At 38.0% G+C, this 24,180-nt stretch overlaps 2 protein-coding genes across 5 annotated transcripts; one reads left to right on the forward strand and one right to left on the reverse strand.

The window, feature by feature from the left end:
- Positions 1-10,389, forward strand: mmp23bb (matrix metallopeptidase 23bb). The gene is made up of 8 exons (XM_081372439.1): positions 1-374; positions 3,442-3,584; positions 3,910-4,049; positions 4,174-4,341; positions 4,867-5,031; positions 6,723-6,833; positions 7,019-7,145; positions 8,017-10,389. Exons 1-8 carry the CDS (start codon positions 291-293, stop codon positions 8,210-8,212), a joined length of 1,134 nt encoding a protein of 377 aa, XP_081228565.1. The 5' UTR covers positions 1-290; the 3' UTR covers positions 8,213-10,389.
- pcyt1ab (phosphate cytidylyltransferase 1A, choline b) lies at positions 10,291-22,715 on the reverse strand. 4 transcript variants are annotated; one of them, XM_081372441.1, is made up of 10 exons: positions 22,471-22,715; positions 21,643-21,858; positions 20,842-20,942; positions 20,642-20,738; positions 20,437-20,553; positions 18,954-19,105; positions 12,830-12,908; positions 12,579-12,721; positions 12,295-12,483; positions 10,291-11,627 (listed from the first exon to the last, which is right to left on the reverse strand). In XM_081372441.1, exons 3-10 carry the CDS (start codon positions 20,938-20,940, stop codon positions 11,424-11,426), a joined length of 1,080 nt encoding a protein of 359 aa, XP_081228567.1. In that variant the 5' UTR covers positions 20,941-20,942; positions 21,643-21,858; positions 22,471-22,715; the 3' UTR covers positions 10,291-11,423. The 4 variants fall into 4 exon arrangements, with proteins under 4 accessions (XP_081228567.1, XP_081228569.1, XP_081228566.1 ...); XM_081372443.1 differs by having other exon boundaries at positions 20,642-20,757; positions 22,471-22,682; XM_081372440.1 differs by lacking the exon at positions 21,643-21,858 and having other exon boundaries at positions 22,471-22,711.
- Between the last annotated feature and the right edge of the window lie 1,465 nt (positions 22,716-24,180).

The following is a 24,180-nucleotide window of genomic DNA, read 5'->3' on the forward strand; positions in this document are numbered from 1 at the left end:
GGAGAAGGGCGGTGCTTTAGGGCTTTGGTGCGGGATCATTCCTGCACATCTGAGAGAGAGTGAAAGTTCAGCGTAAGAAGCAGAAGTGCATTAAATAAAGTCTAAACACAGTCAACTGAAACATTCGCACGAATCTGTCTGTCCGGAGGCGCGGGCACATCTGTCTTCAGCACGGGCGCGCGCGCGTCTGGATGCGGTTAGTTCTGTGGAAATACTTTCTTCCTCAAGAATTTATGGATCAAACACAACGTGGAAGGTAAAAAAGTGGAAGTTGTGTGAGTGATTTAAAGATGCGCTGGGTCTGTTCCTGTGCGCTGTTGCTGATGGTGCTGGATAACTGTGCTGTGGCCGTGCCTGCGTGGACAAAACACACGGTAAGACCTCAATGTCATGTCAAACTCAGATTTTGCTTTTTTGTTTGGTTCTTTTAAAAGAACTGAAAATGTAGATGACCCTTCGACATAAGTGTTACAGGGATATCTGACATGCCTGTACGTCATCTAAATGATTTTAAACTGCATTTTCTAATTAATTTGTCATTTTCATACATGCATTTTTTTATGTATAATTATATTTACTTAAAAAAAAATCTATTTGCTTGCAGAGGACAATTGAACTGAACAGAAAGAATTGATCTTGAAAGAAATAGTGACTCCTACAATAAACACTTTCTTTTATGTTTAACATTACATACATTGAAAACAAATATGTGTAGGATTTACAAGAAACAATTTTTGCTTGTAAATTTCACAAATAATTGCAAGTAACACATTGACTTAAACGTGAATATTAAAATAGTAGCCTATTTGGTAGCATTGTATGTCAGGGTCCAATTCTCACTATTAACTAGTTGCTTATTAGCATGCATATTACTATGATATTGGCTGTTTAAGTACTTATAAAGCACATATTAATGCCTTATTCTGCATGACCTTATTCTACATCCCTTCATACTAGACTTGAACAACTGCCTTACTAACTATCAATAAGAAGTCATTGGGGGTTTGTTTTTATTGAGGCAAAAGTTGTAGTTAATAGTTAATCAATAGGGGAAATTCGAACCTAATCTAAAGTATGACCGCCTATAATCTTGTTCTAATTGTATTTTCGTACTCCAATAATATTTTATTCAAAACGTTGAAAAAAATTCATTTTTCTATAACATGTCCTAAAATCTTGATGCTACCCATTTGTCCCACTTAAAACATGTATGCATGCACGTGCATTTCTTTCTGGAGAGAGTAGTAAAATCTTTGCAAAGATCAAAAGGAGGAGGAAGAGAGAGAGGAACAGTGTTGAAGGTCATGGGGGAAGGGGAGCGTTCACATATGGGTGACAGATATTCCAGACCTTCGGCTGCATGGAGCTTCTGACTGCAGCTACTGATAGATGAGCCGGTAGAAGAGATACAACACGCAGAACATCTGAACATCTGAGCAGAATGAGTCGTTCGCTCTCCTGATTTAGTTTATTTGCTCTCAAAAAGTTCACATATCTGAGATTAGATAATCCCTTGTGAAAAATAAGTAAACTTAAGCAAACTTTTACAAGAGTGCTGATTACGGAAATAATATTCTTTAAAAGAATACACTTAAAGGAATAGTTCACCCAAAAAAGATAATTCTGTCATCATTTACTCGCCCTCAAGTTGTTCCAAACCTGTATGAGCTTCTTTCTTCTGCTGAATTTATTACAGTTCTATTATATTAGCTTTTAAATGTAATATTGAATAGCAAACTAGTTAAATTATAATCATGAACTTTACATGCGCTTTAGTATGTTAGTCAACAAATCATAAAGTGTACTTCCACACATCCCTGTTTTTACAGCATCAAATAACTAACTAAAACTAAACTTAAACGTACAGTATGGCATTTTTCGCCACTAGGGGTCGCTAACCTATTTACAATAACAAAGGCGTAGTTTGATGACGCAACATTTGCTAAGAATTATGGATCTTGTCGTCAACGTCAAGCCGACCGATCTAATAATGTTTATGGATGACTGAATACATCGATGTTTTTATCATGACTGTGATATGAAGCAGTTCGGGATTGCTAAGAGACAGCAATCAGCTCCACACGCGACGCGAGTCCCGCGGATATAAAAAGAATATGGACATTTCATTCTACCGAACTACACGCAGAATTATAACTCACAGGTCAGTTTATTAGACAAATTAAACTTGTGAGGTAACGCAGCTCTGTTTCACTTGGTCTAACATTACACTAGAACACTAAACTGCATTTGAATGTGTTGAAATGTATGTGTTAGTTTGTCTGTATGAGACTAGCAGTAAGCTAGATCAACATTAGAATAACATACAGATCATATTCTGACATTTTATCATTGTTGAACTATATAACATTGATTAGTTTTATGTAAATGTGCTCACCTGTTTAATAAAGTACATGTAGGAGCGGTCGAAGTCTCGGACGTGGAGCTCTCGTTTATATACTGTCTATGGGAGCTCTCGGCATCTCGAAAACACCGCGCTGATATTGATTCTCGTTTTAGTTCTCCTTTTTTATCCAAAGTCTGCTTGCCATGGTCCATAACGTTTGAACGAAACAACAACAGCGTGCAAATAGACATTGCGAACTACACAGTCCGCGTCAGTCGCTTTGGTTACTATCAGACGGCTCTGGTTCATAGCTCTGGTTGCTATGGCAGCACGAGCGAAAACCAGGGACAACGCGAATATGACGCCATTGGCGGCGACAAAACGGAAATAAAGAAACGGGGCGTTTCTCGAATTAAATTACAAATTTATCCTGGTTTGAAAGTTGTTGGAAACAGTCGGGATAATGTAAGTACACAACTAAAAAAAATATATAACATAGATATAGTGATTTTTGCTATTTTTAAAGCAAAAAAGTTACATATTGTGCCTTTAACTTACTTAACACTTGAACTTACATCAGCGTGATAAAAACTACCTAAAATGACAGAAATCATCTTTGGGAAAAAATAATTTGAAGTGTAATTTGATTGTTTAGTTTGTCTCACGTCCTATTAGATTACATGGAGAGGGTTTATGACCTATACTGCATCCAGCCACCGGGGGCAATCGAAACGTTTTGGCTTCACTTTTCAGGACTTGTGCAGCACACTTGTGCCCTTCCCAGATACAGTACGCACACTTGCAGTCTTTGCACTTGACCACTTGTCTACTTACATGACATATTTCCTGTATTTGGCCCAAGTGTTCAAGTGTTCAAGTAGCCATGAAGATTGCAAGTGTGTAATAGAATTCTGCAGGAAGGTGGATCTCTAAAATATGATCAGAATTACTCATGTGGATCAGAATCATCATTTGTGCTACACATTTGACTTGGCGGTTTGCTAAATGATGACATTACACACAACGTACAGTATGTTAACAATGTACAAAATAAAACACACTACATATAAGCTTCCCTTTTTCTATCTTCTTATCAGGTGGCCAGTATTCAGTTGCATAAACCATGTGTGCAGGTGCCGGCACCTGTGGACACAGGGTCTCATCCAGGTCCGGCCCGATCCAAGCGCTACGCCATCAACCCACTGGGATACAAGTGGGAGCATTTCAACGTCACTTACAAGTGAGAGAGACACATGAGACCACCAGGAAAATCAATAAAGACATTATTTTAATATACTTTATAATTGACTTTCTGAAGGAAAGCCTTTCTATTAATGGCCATGATTGGCGAATGCTTAAAGTATGAACAGACAGATGCAGGAGATGGACAAAAGAAGTAATCTGGGGTTCAGAAGATGATGGATATTTTGGGACCAGCAGATTGATTTTAGGAGTGTTGGGCTTTTGTAAATGTGCTTTCTGATTGATTGCAGACACAAAGACTCTTTCAAAAAACATGAAATTCGTTTTTGGCTGGAAGTAATTTGCGTTTCTCCCTCTTAAAGGATCACGAAGTTCCCCAACACACTGAATAAAGATGATACCCGCAAAGCTATCAGCATCGCCTTCACGAAATGGAGTGATGTTTCTCCTCTGGCTTTCACTGAAATCACCAACCCCAACAAAAGTGCTGACATCACTATAGGTAAATAAATGTGCAGGAAAAGAGCCAAAACATTAGGCATGTGCACTTTGGCAGGCTGACAGATTATTTTATGCAGTTTTTTAATCTCCCATTTTTGCATGAAACTCTGCTTTTTCTGAGACAGGGTTCTACACGTACAATCACACCGATTGTTGGCGGTCTCCATTGCACCCGTGTTTTGACGGACTGAACGGCGAGCTGGCCCACGCCTTCCTTCCTCCACGTGGAGAAATCCACTTTGACAACCATGAATTCTGGATTCTGGGAAAGTCCCGATTCAGCTGGAAACAAGGTGCTGATCTAATACATTTATTTATGAAAGTGGGTGGATGTGCTGGTCAGAATGCAGATATATACTCTTCTCAGTGATTATACATTTTTATAACTTAGAACTTTTGATAGATGGGTGGCGCTATAATGACAATTTTAAAAAAAAGAAAAGAAAGTGTGAATATGCAGAAGTGTTGCTTCCAGTGACTCACTTTTGACCCACAATGACCTTAAATTGTCTGACTTAAATCTGAATTCTGTACATTTTTTGTGCAAAAAGTAGGTTTCAGACCAAATTCAAGATTATAGAAATGGAAAGCACCAGGAAAGTAACAAGTAACTTGTCAACTACATGTCAACTAACTCTCATTAGAGTATTAGTAGACTGATAGGTTAGGGTTAGGTGTCAGGGTTAGTTGCCAAGGTACTTATAGTTACTAGAACGTTAATCATGTTCAAAACTGTGGAAATTGAAGAGAAACAAATATCAATATCCATTCTTCTTGTCCTTTACTCTTTGATTTTATCGCGTGTTGTCTCTGCACAGGTGTGTGGCTGAATGACCTGGTTCAGGTAGCTGCTCATGAAATCGGTCACGCTTTAGGTCTCTGGCATTCACGGGACCCTAATGCATTAATGCACCCCAATGCAACGTACACAGGTCAGCGGAACATCGCTCAAGATGATATCTGGGGCATCCAGCGCCTTTATGGTAAGCAAAACGTAGGTGTTTAAAGTTGTGTTGAAATGGAAGTAGACTTGGTTCTATGCATCGGTGGTTGATTGGTGAAGACGCTGAAGACGTGACAGTGAGGACTGACTTACACCCTGGTACAAAGCATTGCATTAATCAAGAGAAAGAAGAAATAAAAGCATGGATTACTTTCTCCAGATCACTGAAAGATACGATAGATTTAAGTTTAGCAATATTTTGCAGTTTAAAGAAACTATTCTTCACAACTGAATTGATTTGCCTGTCAAACTTTAACTCTGTCAAAAATAAATCCCAGATTCTTGATATAAGTAAGCAGATTGGATGACAGAGGACCTAGACTCGTTGCTATATCCTACTTGGGCCAAATATAATAATTTCTATCTTTAATTTCTAACTGGAGAAAGACATTATTCATCCACATTTGACATCTTTTAGACATTAAAAAAGTGATGTAATGGATGCATCATCTTCAGACTTATAGGCAAATACATCTGGGTGTCAGCAGCATAAAAATGATACGAAATACTATATTTCTTAAAAACAGAACTAAGAGGAAGCATACTGTATATAATGGAAATAACACTGGTCCCAACATAGAACCTTGAGGCACCCCACAGGAAATAGAAGCTATAGATGACGAGAAATGTTCAATTTTAACATAAAAAGTTCTGTCTATGTTGATTCATGCTGTCTAACACATCCAGGTAATAAAATGTTCAAACAAATTATTTATTAAAAGTCACTGGACTGCATAAAAACAAGTTAGCAAGACGTTTCGATGTTTATCCAAACACCATCTTCAGTTGTAAAAACAGTAACTATGGCAAATATAGACATATTACAGTCACATGATCAGCACACAAGTAGAAGTCACATGACTTAAGTTAACCAGAGCATGCTATATTAACCACATAGTATGCTTGCCATACTGCCTTAGACGTTCAATAAGGATATAAAGTATGGTCAATCGTGTCAAATGCTGCGCTAAGATCCAGCAAAACTACCAGAGTCAGTTTTCAATAAAATGTCATTAGCTACTAGCCTGGTTAAAACCAGACCATTCTCAGTAGTAACTGAGTTATGGTCTGGCAAAGCTTCATTTACTGTATAACTCATTTCCAAAGGGGCGTCACCAACGGACGTCGCTCAAATGCCTCTGGGCGCAATTGGATAGACCTAAAACCAATCAGAGAGATTGTCATTGTGTAAAGCCCGCCCCAACGTTTCTGATTGGTGCCGCGATTTGGAAACATTGGAAATGGGCTTGAATGAGCTCTTTGCCAGACTACTTGCAGAGCAAATCTAAATTTGGCGGAGGTTGTCTGGGTTTTCCCAGGCTAATTAGCTACTCTAAGAAGAACTGATTCTGTGCTATGACCTGATCTAAAACTAGATTGAAATGTATCAAAAAAACTAATTTTTACGTTAAAAATTAAGTTAATTAATAACAATCTTTTCTAATATTTTAGATAAAAATGGTAGCTTAGATGTTGCCCGAAACATTATTTGGATCTGTAGGATCTAAAGCCGGGCTTTTTAAGAAGAGGCTGTACAACCGCATGCTTGAGGCTCGAAGGAACACAACTTCTAGTCAGACTGCAATTTATAATAGAGAAAATGCTTGGTCCACAATGCTCGCTTCTCTTCAGAGTTTTGGAGCTGAAGCTTGTTTCTATCATCTGCCTCAGGATGCTTGGACAAGAAGCGTGTGTGTGATCCTTGGGCCCGTTTGGGTTTCTGTGAGAGGAGACGGAGCTTCATGAAGAAGAACTGCCCGCAGCGCTGCGACCTGTGCTACGGTGAGACACTCAAAACATCGTCCTCCAACGCTAACTTCCCATCTATAGCCTTTCACTTACACACAATACTCTTCTTCATGAAGGTGGACAGACATTGTCAGCTACTTTAGATAAGCCATTATAAAGTAGATGGAAGTGTATATTATGAACTAACACACTCTTTAAAGTGTTTGTTTGCTCCTCAGAGCCTCTGGATGCAGTGTCTACCCCGACCCCTCCTCCTGAAAACGTGAAGATCAAAATTGTGCCTCGTGGAAAAGTTGTGGGCTTCCGCTGTGGGACAAAAAATACCAGAGTGCCTCCAAAAGTCAGGTAGAGTATCCTTAACCCTATAAAGCCTACTGTACCACAAAATTTGAAGGCCTCTAAATGATCAACACAATCAAAACTTTGCTGAAAAACCTGTTGCACACAATCTTCTACATGCCTTCTGTTGTCTGATTGATAGTTTATACTTTTTTAGCAAGAAAAAGGCAGGGTTTGACATGAACACCCGTGAACCCGCCCAAATATTTTTCAATTGTAGTATTTTAAAAACACATCTGGAATAATAAGTGCAATGTCGTGATATTGATATGTTTCTGAAATGCTTCCAATACTCATTTCCTGCAGAGTAGACACACAACACCAGCTGTTCCTCTCTCCGACAGCGAGTGACACACAAACCCGCCTCCCCTCACTCACTCGTTTCATTTGCTCCGGATGAATACTGTTGGTGTTACAGGGCTTGAATTTCGGCGTGTGATTGCGTGTATTGCTCATAATTTTACTCATTCCCACAGATTTTGTGATCACACCTAAAGTGTGTGCATATATAGCCGCCTCTCAGTACTATATTGAGTAATTTTTCGCTGTTTATTGTGCTCAAACAGCGGCTAGTAACTTTGGAAAACCATGCCAAGATGTCAAGATGTGTAAAATGTCAAGCCCTGGTAAAAGGCCTTGTAGTATAATTGTAAAAATGCCCCCCCTTTCAGGTCGTGTCTTCACATGTCTTTTTTGCTGTAAAATCTTTGTGAAATATTTCAAAATGATCATTCATTGTTAAATCACCCAATGGGCACCATTCATGTGCAAATGTAGTCTTATGTTGATACATTTATCTTTGTTAAGTTCCAAATTATGGAGTGCATCATTTCTGAAGCTTAGTTTCAGTCAGTTTCTCCGTTTCGTCTTTCGGCAGCTGGTATAAGGACGGAGAGCAGTTGCTGACATCCATTCCTGGCTACATTGTAATTAAAGATCGGGACCTGCGGCTCGTGGCCAATGAATTCAACGAAGGCACGTACACCTGCCGCATCCATCGGCGCGGTAACGTCGTCTCCGCCAACTCCTGGGCCATCCGGCTGAAGCCAGAGCAGTCCTCCAACAACAGCTGATGGAGTGACTGACGCTGGACGTAATGACCACTCGCTCTACCTCCAGGGCTCAAGACCACTCAGCAGCGCACACACCTCTGTTTGGAGGCCAGAGTCGTAATGGACGACCTGCACAAGCAGTGGATCCTGACCTCCGTAACTCTCATGTTGTCCAAGACAATATTTGGAAGGACCACCAACTGGATTTCCTGTTGTGCGTCTGCTGCTGCGACGACAAAGGTGCTCGCTTTTTTTATTAACGTAAATGCCACTTCTGAGGTATAATAAATAGTTTCATAGATGCTTAAAATCTCTGAAGGTGCAAAACCGGATTTAAACATTATAAACATTGTAGACCAATTGAGGGGAAAACTAAATCAAAATCTTCTCAAATTTGTTTGAAAATGTACAATTTCATTTTCTACAGTGAAAAAAGATCAGCGGTGCATGTGAAGTCCCCGATTTTTTGTGGTTTTAAGGGCTGTTCACACCAAGGACTATAACAATGTTTTAATAATCATAATGTTAATAATATGTTATCTTCAATCTTCGTTCACATTTAGCAGATTCCCAGCTAACAGGGAATGTTCTGAGAACTTTGGCTAATGTTTGGCACGGTTCTCTGAAAGATATGACCAAACATGATTTCAGGAACGTTAATGATCAGTGATCTCGTCTTAAAGTCCACATGAAATCAAAATTGACCATATTTACTTTGTTTGCCTAAATTGATCGTTTTGTGGTGAACAATTCATCCATGCAAGTCAATCCACACAAAAACATTTTTTGGCTTCGTAATCTTTAATCAAAATCTGAAAATGCCCCTCCCCTCTGCATTGGAGGACCTTCTCTGATGACGTAGGTTTGAGGAATTGGTTTGGGAAACGCTTAACCACTCCCCTCAAACCGTTAGTCTGTAATGAGCGAGAGATGGAGAGGAGGAGCGCTAGAGTTAAACCCCGCCCTCTGTTCAATATTCCGGTTCACTGGGAAATGCGTCACAACACTGGAGAAAAGTCGTTTGCAACTTCCGGTTCACGCGGACTTTAAAAAAAAAAAAAAAAAAAAACGTTAGCACAAAAACATTTATACATCGTTCATGAAATGTTTTTTTCTAAAACATTTTAGTTGGATGTTCATCCAACATTTTTTTAATTTTCCGAGATTGTTAAAAGAACATTAAAAAGTAACATTCCATAATGTTTTCATTATGATAAAATGAAATGTTTGTATAACCAAGATTTTTTTTTTTTAACTGGACGTTTTGAATGTTTGGAGAACATTCAGAAATAACATTTTCATAACTTAATGGGTATGCTAGTAAAAAGTTTTCAGAACATTTTTGTTAGAGCTGGGTGAGAATATAGTTTACATTTTACGACGATGCAAGCAATCAAGCAGCTGAGATTTTCTAAACACTATATCGCCCTACGTGAGTGTACTGTGGATGTGGATAAAGTTAGATATAATAAAATAATTGATAGCTTTGTACACAGGAACATTATTATTGGAATAATTTCATAAAGTTTTTTTTTCCCCCAGCTGATGAACAGCCAATCAGAATGCACCTGATTTTAAAGAGCTCGAGCATTTAAAGCAGCAGACGACCAAACTGTAGAGCACTTACAATAAACTCAATGATGGTGTAGAGGCCAATATAGTCATTATTCTTGGTGTGAATGGACCTTTAGCCTTTTATTTGTTGATTATTTTATTATTATTGTTATAGTTTATTTCATTTAAACGAAATGAAGTTGTGTTGCGGCCCTTGTTGAAGTCCACTCACGACTTCAAGGCAGACGTGGATCTGTGACTGGCAGATATGAGAATAATAGCTTATTAACCTTTCCTACTATGTCATGGACTCATTATTGTCTTTCCCCCCAAGACATGAAATAAGAGATTTCAGACACGTGTCGTGAAGGGCATGTCATCTACGGTAGGAAATATGGCCTAGTTTACATGTGCTGCATGATTCGTACTGTACACACAGGCCGACTGAAGTGATGCAGATGCTAGAACTAGTTATAGAATTTGGAAAGCAGAAATGTAACTTGAATTATCGTGCATCTGTAGCCGATGTTGGGTGTATCTGCTGTAATGCCTATTTAACTAATCAGAAATGACAGGTTAATGTTAGTTGTTTTTAATCACCTTTTTTTATCTTATATTATTGGACATTAAAGGTTCATAGCGTGTCTTTTGGTCCCCGTGAATGAGTAACACGACACAAGACAAATGTATTATTCTTTTAATATGGTTTAGTGATTCACTGGCATTGTTCACAGAGTTCTTTTGATTCCCAATGATCATCTAAACTGATCTTAATAATGTTCCTGACCACAGGAAAGCCAAAGTCATCTTTTTGTCTGCCGGCAAACATGTAATCCTACGGACTTCTCCCTGTCCTATGCAAACACATAAACAAACAGGTCCTCGTAGTCTTTCGTGTTAACATTGTTCCTCACTGGGCTTGGGTAATGTAAACATTCAGCAGGCAAATCCTTTCCAAAAAGGCTGGGACCCGTGCCACAGAATAGCCCAGGGTTTAAATAGAGGTGCCAGACTCCGTCAGTGCCAGGCCCCAAAATTATTACTTCACATCAGAGTCTGAGAGCGAGTTCATATGAGGAGAAACATAAGAAAAGTCAGAAAGACAAATTAACGTTCCAAAAGTATGAGTGACAGACTTTAAATTCGAGTTATAAACCAAGAATAAACGCAGTAACTATATAGAGACGACTGATCCTGGGATCCCACCCTCATCCCGGAATAAGTCTCACATTTGGCCCCTGTTCAAGTATGGAAAGATGTAGACAATAAAGGCAGGTGAGGGCGAGTTATACGCACAACCGAGAATGAGATTATGTGCAAGCAGACAAAAAAACGAGACACACTAAAAATGCATAATTATTCAAGGTCCAGGCTGAATACGAAATGTATCCAAGGAATAGGCCAACAATATGAAGCCTTTTGGTTTAGTGGTGTGTGGCAAATCTCTCTGAAGCGAGAGGGAGAAGTGGGATCAAAACCTTTAGAAAGTACGGGTGGAATAATTCGGTCACTATTGTGCATTTTGTAAACGCTGGTTCAATACATTTTCCTCATTCAAATAAATCTTAAGCTAGTCCATCCTTCATTTATATTCTTGGCTATTCACAGTGGCTTTAAGAAAGCATATAAAACACAAACGATGTGGGAAAACACCAACAGCTGCTTGAGAGCGTGATTTCTAGTCGTCCTCATCTTTGTGTGTGTCGCTGTGATGATGATGATGATGATGATGATGAGGTGAGAAGAATGGCGAAGCGGTGAAGAAGGGAAGACGGAAGGTGGGGGACGCAGAGAGCTCCTCGCGTACGGGACTGCTGTTGGGGCTTTGTCTGGGACTGATGGCCTGTAACATTCGTCCTTTTCCCTCCTTCAACATGTGCTTCTGTTAGACACACAATACATGATATTAGAGCATTTTATCTGTGGACAGGCACATATTTTAAGAAATTGTTGAAATGAAAATGTACTCCAATTTGCTAAAAAGCTTTCATTGAAGAGTTCAGATGCAAAAGCCTCTAAGTGCCATCTGAAATTTTCTTCTAGAATGATCATTTTTATCAAGCTCGTATATTTAAGTTCAATTTCTTTTGCGTATATTCAAATACAGTGTGTGACGTTGCACCAGATGTGATGCAATGACGCCAGATGTGATTAGTTCTTGTGGATTGTCAGTACATGACTCAAATTTCAGCTATCGTGTGACTTGAGAAGACTTGAACACTTTATGGTGCTTCTTTGTCCTGTTTGGAGTAGTAAATATAGCATGACAGGGCTGCAAGATTAATCGAAATAAAACCGAAATCGTGATATGGCTTAGTAGTGTAATTATCAAAAACGCAAAGGCTGCGATTTAATCAAATATAAGCGCAGTGTGTTTCAGAGTGAAGCGCAGCACTGTGGGGCAGCTTATGAACCTCCGGTGTGTTCAGTGTCTCAGAGTGACTCGGTTTGCAGTAAATGCAAGTGGACCTCGAGGGCCAGAATTGAGAATCCATTCTAAAACTACAATCTCCGATACGTATGTAAAAGCTGCACGCATCCAGACTAACCAGCGCCCCGTCAGGCCCGAACATCTGCAGGAAGTTCCCGATGAACTCGCGTGACTTCTCTTCCCATTTCTGAATGAGGTCGATGCCCTTCTCCTCCACCTTCTGCACAAACTCTTTACTCTTTTCCTCCACATCTCGGACCTTCTGCTTCACCTTATCCACGCGCTCCTGAAGGTGGTACTTCTTCTCCTGGGAAAAAACGGGAACAGAGTCAAGTTGCTTTCAAAGGAATATTAATGGCTTTTTTTGATAAAAGATGAAAGTGTGTAGTCAAGCACACACACATTGATGAAGCTGACGTTCAGCTCTTTCGCAGTGTAGCCTCTCTGTAGGTTGCGACGCACATAAACGTCATAATCACGTACGATTCGTGTGATTACGTCAGATGTGGAGATGCCTTCTGTTCTCTGAGTCGGGGCGAACATGCCTTAAAAAAAGAGAATTTCAAGAGCAAATCTGGTGATTCTGTTGGCAAATAAAAACTCATTTTTTGACTACCATAACTGTATTATGCAGAAGCTTTTAATATTTCTACCTGCGTCCTTTATGTGTTTGTAAACATCATCACTTCCTGCTGAGATGTATGGAATGTCGTCATGGGCGACGAAGTCTATCTAGGGAGAACATGTCATCATATCAGTGTTTATTAAGACTATGTCTGAATTCACAGCACTCAAGTACCAGGATGCCCTACTTCTCCTGGCGAGATTCTGAAGTGTGTATATGATGGACACTTTACAATCCCATGAGGCCACAGGAGAGGATTTATGAATGGTGATAATGTGACAACTGATGCTGGGAGGTCATGTGATAAGGGCAACATGGCGAATGTAGAACATCCAGATCACATTCATACTATATACAGCGTGATTTCTAGCAGTCACAAAGTAATCACTCACTCAAAATAAGTGCCTCCTCCAGAGAGTAAGTGATCTCTGTGGAAGCTTGTTTCCGCCACAAAAAAAAAAAAAAAAAGATAATTGCGACTTTTTATCTCACAATTGCGAGTTTCCATCTCGCAATTCTGACTTTATATCTCAGAATTGCGAGATATAAAGTCAGAATTGCGTGAAATAAAGTCGCAATTGCGTGTTTTAAAGTCAGAATTGCGAGATATAAAGTCAGAATTGCGTGAAATAAAGTCAGAATTGTGAGATATAAAGTCAGAATTGCGTGAAATAAAGTCAGAATTGTGAGATAAAGTCAGAATTGCGAGATATAAAGTCAGAATTGCGTGAAATAAAGTCAGAATTGTGAGATATAAAGTCAGAATTGTGAGATATAAAGTCAGAATTGCGTGAAATAAAGTCAGAATTGTGAGATATAAAGTCAGAATTGTGAGATATAAAGTATTCTAAGAAAAAAAAAAAAAAAGTCCGTCTTTTTTTCCCCTTAGAATTGGACTTTATATCTCACAATTCTGAGAAAAGATGTCAGAATTGCGAGATATAAACTCGCAATTATGTGTTATAAAGTCAGAATTGCGTGATATAAAGTCAGAATTCTGAGATATAAAGTCAGAATTCTGAGATATAAAGTCAGAATTGCGAGATATAAAGTCAGAATTGCGAGATATAAAGTCAGAATTGCGTGATATAAAGTCAGAATTCTGAGATATAAAGTCAGAATTGCGAGATATAAAGTCAGAATTGCGAGATATAAAGTCAGAATTGCGTGATATAAAGTCAGAATTCTGAGATATAAAGTCAGAATTGCGAGATGTAAACTCGCAATTGTGAGATAAAAAGTCGCAATTATCTTTTAAAATGTTTTATTCTGTGGCGGAAACAAGCTTCCATAGATCTCTGTTCCACTGAGCGAGACAGCAACACTGAACCACATTCAGATGAGCAGGAGTTCAAAATCTGAGATGGTACCAATATTTATCTTCATGATTTGTTGTTCTTTTGTTGTAAATTATTTTGGTTACACTTTATTTTAAAGGGCACCTATTATGCCCCTTTTTAGAAGATGTAATATTGGTCTTGGGTGTCCCCAGAATGCATTTGTGAAGTTTCAGCACAAAATACCCCACAGTTAATTTATTATAACCATTTGAAAATGTCATTTTTGGGGCCTGTTTTAAAAAGAGCTGTTTTGGCGTCTACCACTTTAAATGTAAATGAGCTGCATATCCCCGCCCTGCTGCTGGACCTAGATGATGAAGAGAGTCTGGCACAGAATAAACACGAATGAGAATGGACTAAACGTCTCGGAATGGTTATTTGATACATTTATGTACTTACAAAGTTTTAATCGCGTCCCCTTTGCCATTATGGATGTGCAACACACACACATACACACACACACGAACTGTGATAACGTTCGCGCAATTTTTTGAACCTGCACACACACACACACACACACACACACACACACACACACACACTACTGTGATAACGTTTGCTAAGGACAAACGATTTATTTATTTATTTCTTAAGGGGAGGGAGATAGACGTTTATATAGCCTACTGTCTATGGAGATAGAGCAGACCTTAATTTATTTACATTTGTAAATGCTGCAAAAAAATGCCTAACTCACGTGACATAAAACTGTCTGACGTTGTTTTTTGAGACATCCTATGACGACGACAATAAATAGCTTTAGACGCATTTGTTGTTGAACTGGCTGACATCGATTGAAATGACTATTTGCTCATAAATCATAAAATACACTTACTTTTTCTGGAGGTGACGTTGGATCGCGAACAGTAGGCAACGATCCACACTTGAGGATTAACTTTGACCCTCGTTCACTAAACAGTCAGTCAGAAAATGAACTTCGTATTTAGGAAGTTAAAGTGGCGCCTTTTCTTCATAAAAAAAATCCATCCGCTGCGTTTTCAGTGGCTCTGATGTCAGTGAAGACTAGTATGTCCATTCTTACTAAAGGTCGACCGATTCATCGGTTTTGCCGATTAATCGGCACCGATAGTTGATTGGTGGAACTATCGTTATCACAAAAAATACATACCGATAGTTTTTCCTGGTTGCGTCTGCTGCTGGAGCGGCTGAGAAGCTCGCGCTGTCATTCATTACACAGTAAGGGAGAGCTGAGAAGGGTCTGCTGGCATCATGCAGTACAAGAGCGGCCTCTAGAGGTGTAATAAAAACTATCGCTGATGCCTCGTGTTGTTTATTTCGACACGTGATTCTGCGTGCTGCACTGCACTGAGAGCACAAGCCGCTTGGAGAGCTCTGACATCAGACGCACGTTTAAAGCACCGACAGCTAAAAGGTAGCCTATGTATACAGTACATTTTGTCATATCATTATAAAGTGATTCATTTGTTGACTAAATGCTGCATTAGTAGAGAAAGAATAGCACAACAGTATGTTTGTTTGCCTTCAAGGCTGAGAGGACGCTAACATTAGTAGTACTGATCAAATTTTGTTACTTTTTTATTCATTAAGTTGGCTTGAAAAAGAACAGTTAAACAGTTACATTTTGAATGTAACTGGTTTTATTTGTTATTTAGAGTATTACTTTTTGTTTCAGTTTGAATGAATGTCTTTTATTGACTTCAATATTTATTCATATTATATATTTATTTCATTTAGCATGTTTTCATGGTTCAATACAGTTTTATTAGGTTTATAATAAAGTTCAGCACTGTTTTACTTGGAGTGTTATGTTTGTTTTTATCCAGTATCAGTTTGAAAAACTATCGGTTGATTAATCGGTTATCGGCAAGTATGGCCCAACCTAGCTATCGTTATCGGTAAAATCCACTATCGGTCGACCTCTAATTCTTACATCCCACAACAGAACACCTACACTTCTTAGGAGACATTACCGGCTGTCGCTGAGGATGCAGATCACCGAGGGCGGGGTCTATGCCAAAACCAGATGTCAATCAAATCACGTCGGTGGGGCTTAGCTCATTTCTACGTCACAGTGAGGGAAATCTAGAACAGGGTGTTCTGAGACAGTGCTTATGATTTATTGAGATAGTAAAAAAACTACTGGGTGGATTTTTATCATTCTAGGGTGGTTTTGCTCACACACTGCCAACACACATTTATGTTCAAACACCATGTAAAAGTGAATTTTGCATAATAGGTGCCCTTTAAGGTGTCATTGTTACAGTGTAATTAAGTACTGAGTAATATTGAGGGTTAGTTGCATGTAATTATGCTTAATTTACTGTTATTACTATGGTAAGTACATGTAACATATGTAACAAGGACACTGTAAAATAAAGTGTTACCATGTTAAAGCATAAGGTAATACTATTGTACACTCACTGTCCATGTTACAAATTGCTTGAACTTACTAATAGTAGTAACAGTAAATTATGCATAATTACAAGCAACTAACCCTAACTCTACCCCCATAGTGCATGTAGTTAATTAATATTACTCATTTTGGTTACACTTTATTTTAAGGTGTCATTGTTACAGTGTAATTATATATTTAAGTACTGAGTAATATTAAGTAACTACATGTACTTACTATAGGGTTATGGAAGGATTAGGATTTGGTTGAGGGTTAGTTGCATGAAATTATGCATCCATTACTGTTATTACTATGGTAAATACATGTAACATAATAGTAACAAGGACACTGTGAAATAAAATGTTACCCTCATTTCTTATGTGTAATCACACTGTAACAAGGATACCTTCAAATTAAGTTTAACCAAAGTTAACAGTTCACCAAAACATGACAGTTTTCATTTATTCACCCTCATGTTGTTCCAAACTTATATTGTTTCCTGTGAAATTCAAAATGATTCAAATAGGTCATATGGATAATGTTTGCAGCTTAACGGTAGCGATGGGCACTTTCAAAACCTTTGTAAAATCATTGGTTTTAAACCATTGATTCGGATTGTGTATCAAAGCTGTATGATTTCAGTAGACGAGGCTTCGTAGTGTGAGAACTGTTTCGACATTTTAATTGTTTGCTGCAGGAGTCGATCCCATGAACCCACGAACCAGTGTCTTTATGGTTTTTACCTGACCTGGATCATGAATTCGGTGGATGAATTTGTGTAATAAAATAAAGAGTTGCAGTTAAAAGTCACTTATTGGCCTGATTAACCAAGCTTAAACCATATTATATAGACACTTAGTATTTAACGCTATTAGATGACTTGATAATTGCATTTAATAGATTACACTTTCAATAAAACATTTGTATTTGGTTTGTAAAAGGTGTTTTTATGCATGTTTGGGTTGAGTTTTTGCTGCATTTACACTGTTCTGACCAGCAGGCGTCACCAGCATTTCGTGAATAAATTGGTTCAGTTGATTCAAACTTTCTCCCATCACTACTTAACAGCTGTGCTCACTATGAATGGTGGTTGAACGAAAAGAACTGCATGGTTGTGAAGAAGGTGAGTAAATAAATAACACATTTTTCACTTTTGAGTGAACTATCCCTTTAACCACAACATGTTAACCGTTACACACCTCATAATCGCCCTGTCCCAAATGGCACACTTCATATGCACTTTCGGTCTTGTGGACTTACAATGGCTGCCGTGTGCGCGTGTCCGTTAAAGGAGAAATCCGGTCAATTTTAACATTGAGCTCATTTTTTTGTAAATTTGGAGTGCTGTCAATACAGAGAACAACGACAAAAATCGGTGTTGCCTACACCGTGTTATCCTCTTTTTAAAATTTGCACCCTGTTGACTTCAATGGGGCAAGTACTAAACCTGCTTTTAGCCTCTTACCATCCTTGATGTGTCATTACTAGTGCACAGGTCATGTGAGTGATTCCTTCTGAGTGAACACGAGTGGATCTGACTGCAGTAGATGTGAAAGATATGTATAAAAATGATGTTATTTAAGCCAGCGCTCATACCTGTATTTACATCCTGTTTTCGGTCGAAGTCCATAGTAGTTGATTGTCGAGTTCACACGCATAGGTTTAGTTACCTATGATCACGCGCGTGAACTCGACAATCGATTACTATGAACTTCGACCGAAAACAGGATGTAAATACAGGTATGTCTGCTGGCTGAAATAACATCATTTTTATTCATATCTTTCACTTCTACTGCAGTCAGATTCACTTGTGATCACTCAGAAGGAATCACTCACATGACCTGTGCACTAGTAATGACACATCAAGGATGTTAAGAGGCTAAAAGCAGGTTTAAAACTTGCCCCATTGAAGTCAACAGGGTGCAAATTTTAAAAAGAGGATAACACGGTGTAGGCAACACCCATTTTTGTCGTTGTTCTCTGTATTGACAGCACTCCAAATTTACAAAAAAATGAGCTCAATGTTAAAATTGACCGGAGTTCTCCTTTAAGTCCGTGAGGCCGTAGTAGGGTGTCCCATTTGTCATTTTAGCCCTCAGAAAGGTGCTCGCGAGCGCCCCCTCTGCGGTCGATATGCCACTTTTGCCAAGCCCGCACTGATGCAGACTTCTTCCCGACAGTCAAAGCAGCATTACGTCACGAAAGTGTGGACTCGTAGGAAGACCACGAGTGCTTAGGGTGCCATTTGGGACAGGGCCCATGTCATGTGGTAGCATCTGGAAATGTACATTCACACTGACACTAGCAGACACTTCACTCCAAAGCACTTAAGCTATACATCTGATCAGTTCATGCATTCCCTGCGAATCGAACCCATGACCTTGGCATTGGTTGAGCATCAGGAATGTGAATATGACATTGATCGCGATCTGGATACTCACTCTGTGCTCGGCTAGAAATACTGGTGTCAGCGTCCATGGAGCGTTGCGGACCACCTCGTCGACATATCGACAGTGACTCACTGCGTCGTAACGCTCGTCCTCGTTCATGACAGTGAAACCCTTGAATTTATGTGTCAAATCATCGCTGCACACTGAAAGACAAACACATTAATGTAACACTACAGTTCTGTTAACATGAACAATGAAAAAAAATACTTCATCTTAAATACAATCTTAGCTAATGTTAATTTAACATTTACTATCACATTATTAAAATCACTATTAAATGGACCCGATATAACATTTTTATGAATTTTGCAAGAGAAGATGCTATAAGCAATGAAATGTATAATGCGCTAACAAATACATCTCCATTCCCAAATCTATACTCTAGAACACATACACAAAGGTTCCCACGATGGAAAGGAAGGAAAGGTAGAAAGAATGCTGAGATGAATACACAATTGTGGTAACAAAATTCTAAGAGTTGATACAATGGAGTACTAAAAGTCACATTGTTGCATGAATTATGAATGTCACATGATTTCACTTCTTGTGGGAAACACCCTCAACATTAGGCACAGGAACTGATGTAACCAAACGTTCCTATATATATGAGTGCTTCTGTATGAGTCTTTGCTTTTTGATTTTGCTGTCTTTTAGCCCTGAAAAGAACTTAACACCTTTTCAGATTATATCTTGATTCTTTGATTGATCTTGCTCTGCTGAATATTCTAACTTGTAGACCTCGGACGAGAACAAGTAATTAAATATTGCTGCAACTGCATGTAAGGTAATTTAGTCATTGTGAATCCGTTCTCAGGACTGCCCTGGAATACGGATAGAGCTGACATTATTATAAACTGTAACCTTTTGTTTATTTGCTAACCATTTTTGTATTGTATAACCAGTATCTTAATCTTTTGTATAAATAAATTTTATTTTATAAAGACAAGTACTGTTTTATATCATATTCTCAGCTCATCACAATATAGCACTATAACAGATAGCCGCAGAGCATAGTAATTATAAAACATAATACTATTCTTCTTCGACGGAGCCAACCTAGGACGATATTCTGCTGGAAGGTAAGCATGAACTTTGATCCATAGGTTTGAAACAGAGAGTCTTGTATTGTTTACATAAGGATACTAATATTCCTAGATTTGCTGATATGTAATAGACAAGCCATAGTAAAGCGACCCTGTAAATCTGACCTGACAGCACAAGGCCATTATAGATAACTTTAGTTACTATGAGGCTAATCAGGGGATGAGATATTATCAGATCTCACACCAATTTTTATGACCTCATGTTAAAAAAGATGAATTAGACTGCAACAACTGTATTGATCATTATTTGTCAATGCAATAAATAATGTCAACAAATGTCACCCACATTATTTTTGTAATTCTGTTCAGTGACACTCATCATGATGGGTTACACTATAGCAGTGACGCAGTGCCAGAAGACGGAGACTCACCGCCCACGATGAGATGTGTGTTTGGGAAAAGGCACTTGGCCTGCATTAAAGCTCGAGCGTGTCCGGAGTGGAACATGTCAAAGATCCCGTCAGCATAGACGCGTACCGGACGGTCCTCTAAAGAGAGGAGGATTGAAGAAGAGAGGTCGTACAGAGAATGTCTATATAAAGAGGGTCAGTGTGGGGAAAATTGCTATTTACACACCTGGAGTGCCGAGACGGGCTTCTTCCATGCTAACGCGAACGTATGGTGTTTTTGAGGCCACCAGTTCATCAGAGAAGGGTGCAGGTTCACTCAACCCCTGAAACACACACACACACCTCAAGACAAGAGTGTGTCACGTGCACGAGTAATTACGTCATCACACTCGGGTGCCGACTGAAAGCCACCTTCCCGACACTCACCAAAGTTCTCCGTGGAATTTTCCGGAAACACTCCCGTGTGTCGCCATTCAACTCCTCTCTCTTCCTCTTCCTGCCGACGCCTGAACTGTGCACTTCCATCCCTGCATAGAAATAATAATAAAAAAAAGGTTAATTTTTTTTATCATACAATAGCTTTGTGTGAGGAACAGACAAATTCAAGGATTTATTGACTGAAAATCTTCCCAGCTACTTTTGATTTGTTTTAATGGACTGATAAAATCGTAGAGCTTTAGCAGCACTTTTCATCTGGAAACAAAAGTAATATCATTTTATTCTCATGAGACAAGAGAAATATCTGTAGTGTGAGAAATAAATAAAAAAGTGAATTATTAAATAAATATGAATATATATAAATAATCACTTGAGCTTTTTTGTCATGAATATGTTCTACTAGTATTTAAGACAAACGTTTCAATAGAAATAATAAATGTGCATCATTGAATTATGGAGTGTTTATTTTAGTGTAGTGTATTGACATATCACAAATCAAATCGATTTTAATTCACAAGCTCTTGATTAAATTTGATTCCAATTTCAGTTAAAATTTATATTAATGAATTTTGATATAAATCAGGTAAAGTAGTATTTTAGATGTAAAATAAAGCTGTAAACTATACAGGGAATCTTGTCAGTTGGTACATTTCTATAATATTAAAAGTTAAAATTAACAACAAGACTTTTAGGTCAAGATTTTTAGATATAATAATTAATCAACACTCAAATAAAAACTTTTTAAATTGCAGTTGCACATAATGGTTTTTAATAATATTGTTTATATACCAATTCATTGTTGAAGTATAAACAGTGAAGTTTATAACTTGAGGAATTAAGTGATATTTTCTGTGGTAATGTACAGTGTGTCACAGATGCTGTCAAAAGCCTTTAATGCTGGATCAGTAGACAGTGCTCGCCACGCTGACCCAGATCATCTCAACATGATGACGGTGATGATGATGATGATGATGATGATGATGTAGGACAGTCAGGGATGTGGCACTAGAGCGGAAAACAATCAATCTTTTCATCCCCCCTTTCTTCCTTCTAAATTGCTCCATTGTTCACTAAAATGTCCTCAATATGTTCAGCTATAACCTAAGAGATGAATCCAGGGTTCCCCTACCTCTGACATTGAATGATGAATGACAATGAATACATTGTCCAGTCAATTGTGGACCATGACTGTATTTTTTAAAATGAAGACTTAAAAAAATAATTTAAAAATGAGTTTACTCACAAATAGTTCAGAACTTGTGAAGTTCAGAGCAAATGAGTCATCATGGAAATGTCACTGTAGACTTTCTAGAAATGTATTACATTTTAAAAACCTCTAATCTCTTTCACTGCTCTTTTAACTATGATGTTCAACTAACTATAAATTAACTACTTTATTTTCCTAAAAACAACAAACGTAGCAGAGGGATAAACTAGCAGAACTATATTTAAACTGTTACTGGACAAAATATCAGTTTCTTATCGCCGATGAAAAGGACTTTTTCCTCAATGCAGAGGAGAGCAAACACAACTAACAACAGCAAATAACTTACAATTTTCTCAAAGTTGAAAAATGCATTTTATTTTAAAACATGATAAGAGATGTGAAGTACTAACCTTAGAAGCTGGCTTCCTCCTTTCCTCGGTATCATGGGTTGAAGACAGCACTTGGCTTATGAGCGTCTGAACAGCCCATTTCTGTTTGAAATACTTTATAGAGATGATACACCATATGCTGCTGATATGACAGCACTGCCTTCTCACTACATTATCATAATCATCATCATCACTGCTCAGTAACAACACGCACACTTCCGCTCATAAGTCACACTTCCGCTTTGAAATCACTCCATCTAGCGGTCACTTCCTGCAACAACTGCTAATAAAATATGCAGAGTCGGACCGAATTAATTGGAGTGTGTACGTGGCCTAATGGTCTCAGATTATGATATCAAAAGCGACTTTTATATATATAATTTTTAATATATTAAAATAGGCCTGTTTTATTAAATATGCAATACGTTAAATATAAATAAGTGTATGGAAATAGGCCTACACATTAATTATTCGTAGGCCTAGTTCCACTAGTTCATTTAGTGAAAAAAATAAAGATTCACAAATATGATCAATGGCTGTTTCTGAAAAAAGAAAAGAAAAAAGAAAGCCTTTCAAGCAAATTTTAGTAATGTCACCTAGCCCTATCACACATATCATATCTGTGTGTCCTCTCAGTGTTTCTGATTCATACAGATTTATGCAGACTAAAATGAGTAAAGGTGCCTGAATGGTTTCTGGTATCTCACCCTTACTGACCCCAAAACACAGTTTTATACATTAGTGTAGAAAACCTTGACATATTCAGAATACATCAAACACACACAACCTTGTCAAATCATATTCAACAACAACAAACAACAAGACTCTCATCCACTGTTATCGCAGCTGACCACAGAATATAATGATTAATGATTTTGTGAGATGCCCATGATCATTCAAGATGGGGAGTCTGAGACGCTGTTCAGTGTCAGTAAAACAGCAGAACTGACAGATTAAACAACATCAGTCTTTCAATCAGACATCAGTGCACTACGAGCATCAGGGCTTTCCACATCTATCCAAAATGCACTTCAGAAACACTTTCAGTTATAGAAGATATAATAAATATAATATAATATAATATAATATAATATAATATAATATAATATAATATAATATAATATAATATAATATAATATAATATTTGGAACTATTTTCTTTGGCAGAAAAAAAAATACAATGTAGGCTAGTAATATTGTCTAAAAGGTTTATCAAACTGTTGTATATTGAGCCATCGCTGTTTCTAATGATGTTGCTCAAATATAGGCTATTATAGGTTGATGGTCACATCACATCATCCATAGACAAAGAAAGAAAGAACAAAAGAAAAGAATGTCCACATTGACAAAAATTGAATAGGAGATTATGTGTAAAAACTGCTAAGGCGACAAAGGCGTAATCAAATATTTTTGAGGTAGGCCTAGCCTATATCTGCACTTATTAACATTTTCTAGCATAATTTTTATGTAGGCTACCTTGATTTGGAAGTAGGCTACAACACGTCAACATGTCTACGTTTCTAGAAGCATCTGAGGCCGTCAGTCTATTTGTTGCTGAGTGCACCAGTCATGTTTCTTTACCAATGCTAAGCTATGTATGAATATATTGCAAAACAATAGTCCTATTAGCCTACAAAACATTTCATATATGTTCTGGTTTCAAGAACAGATTTACAGCTATGGCTGATAACAAATTAAAGACAATTAGCTACATGCACAGTAGGCTACTTTA

Source organism: Scardinius erythrophthalmus (assembly GCF_964197995.2).
Source record: "Scardinius erythrophthalmus genome assembly, chromosome: 8".
Classification (NCBI taxonomy): Eukaryota; Metazoa; Chordata; class Actinopteri; order Cypriniformes; family Leuciscidae; genus Scardinius; species Scardinius erythrophthalmus.

Excerpts from the sequence above, each read along its gene's own strand:
- mmp23bb (XM_081372439.1), top strand. The coding sequence starts at position 291 with ATGCGCTGGGTCTGTTCCTGTGCGCTGTTGCTGATGGTGCTGGATAAC. Across the intron at positions 375-3,441 it reads CTGCGTGGACAAAACACACG|GTGGCCAGTATTCAGTTGCA; the intron begins GTAAGACCTCAA and ends TCTTCTTATCAG. Across the intron at positions 3,585-3,909 it reads CATTTCAACGTCACTTACAA|GATCACGAAGTTCCCCAACA; the intron begins GTGAGAGAGACA and ends TCCCTCTTAAAG.
- pcyt1ab (XM_081372441.1), bottom strand. The coding sequence starts at position 20,940 with ATGGAAGTGCACAGTTCAGGCGTCGGCAGGAAGAGGAAGAGAGAGGAG. Across the intron at positions 20,739-20,841 it reads AAATTCCACGGAGAACTTTG|GGGTTGAGTGAACCTGCACC; the intron begins GTGAGTGTCGGG and ends TGTGTGTTTCAG. Across the intron at positions 12,484-12,578 it reads TGAACGTCAGCTTCATCAAT|GAGAAGAAGTACCACCTTCA; the intron begins GTGTGTGTGCTT and ends GTTTTTTCCCAG.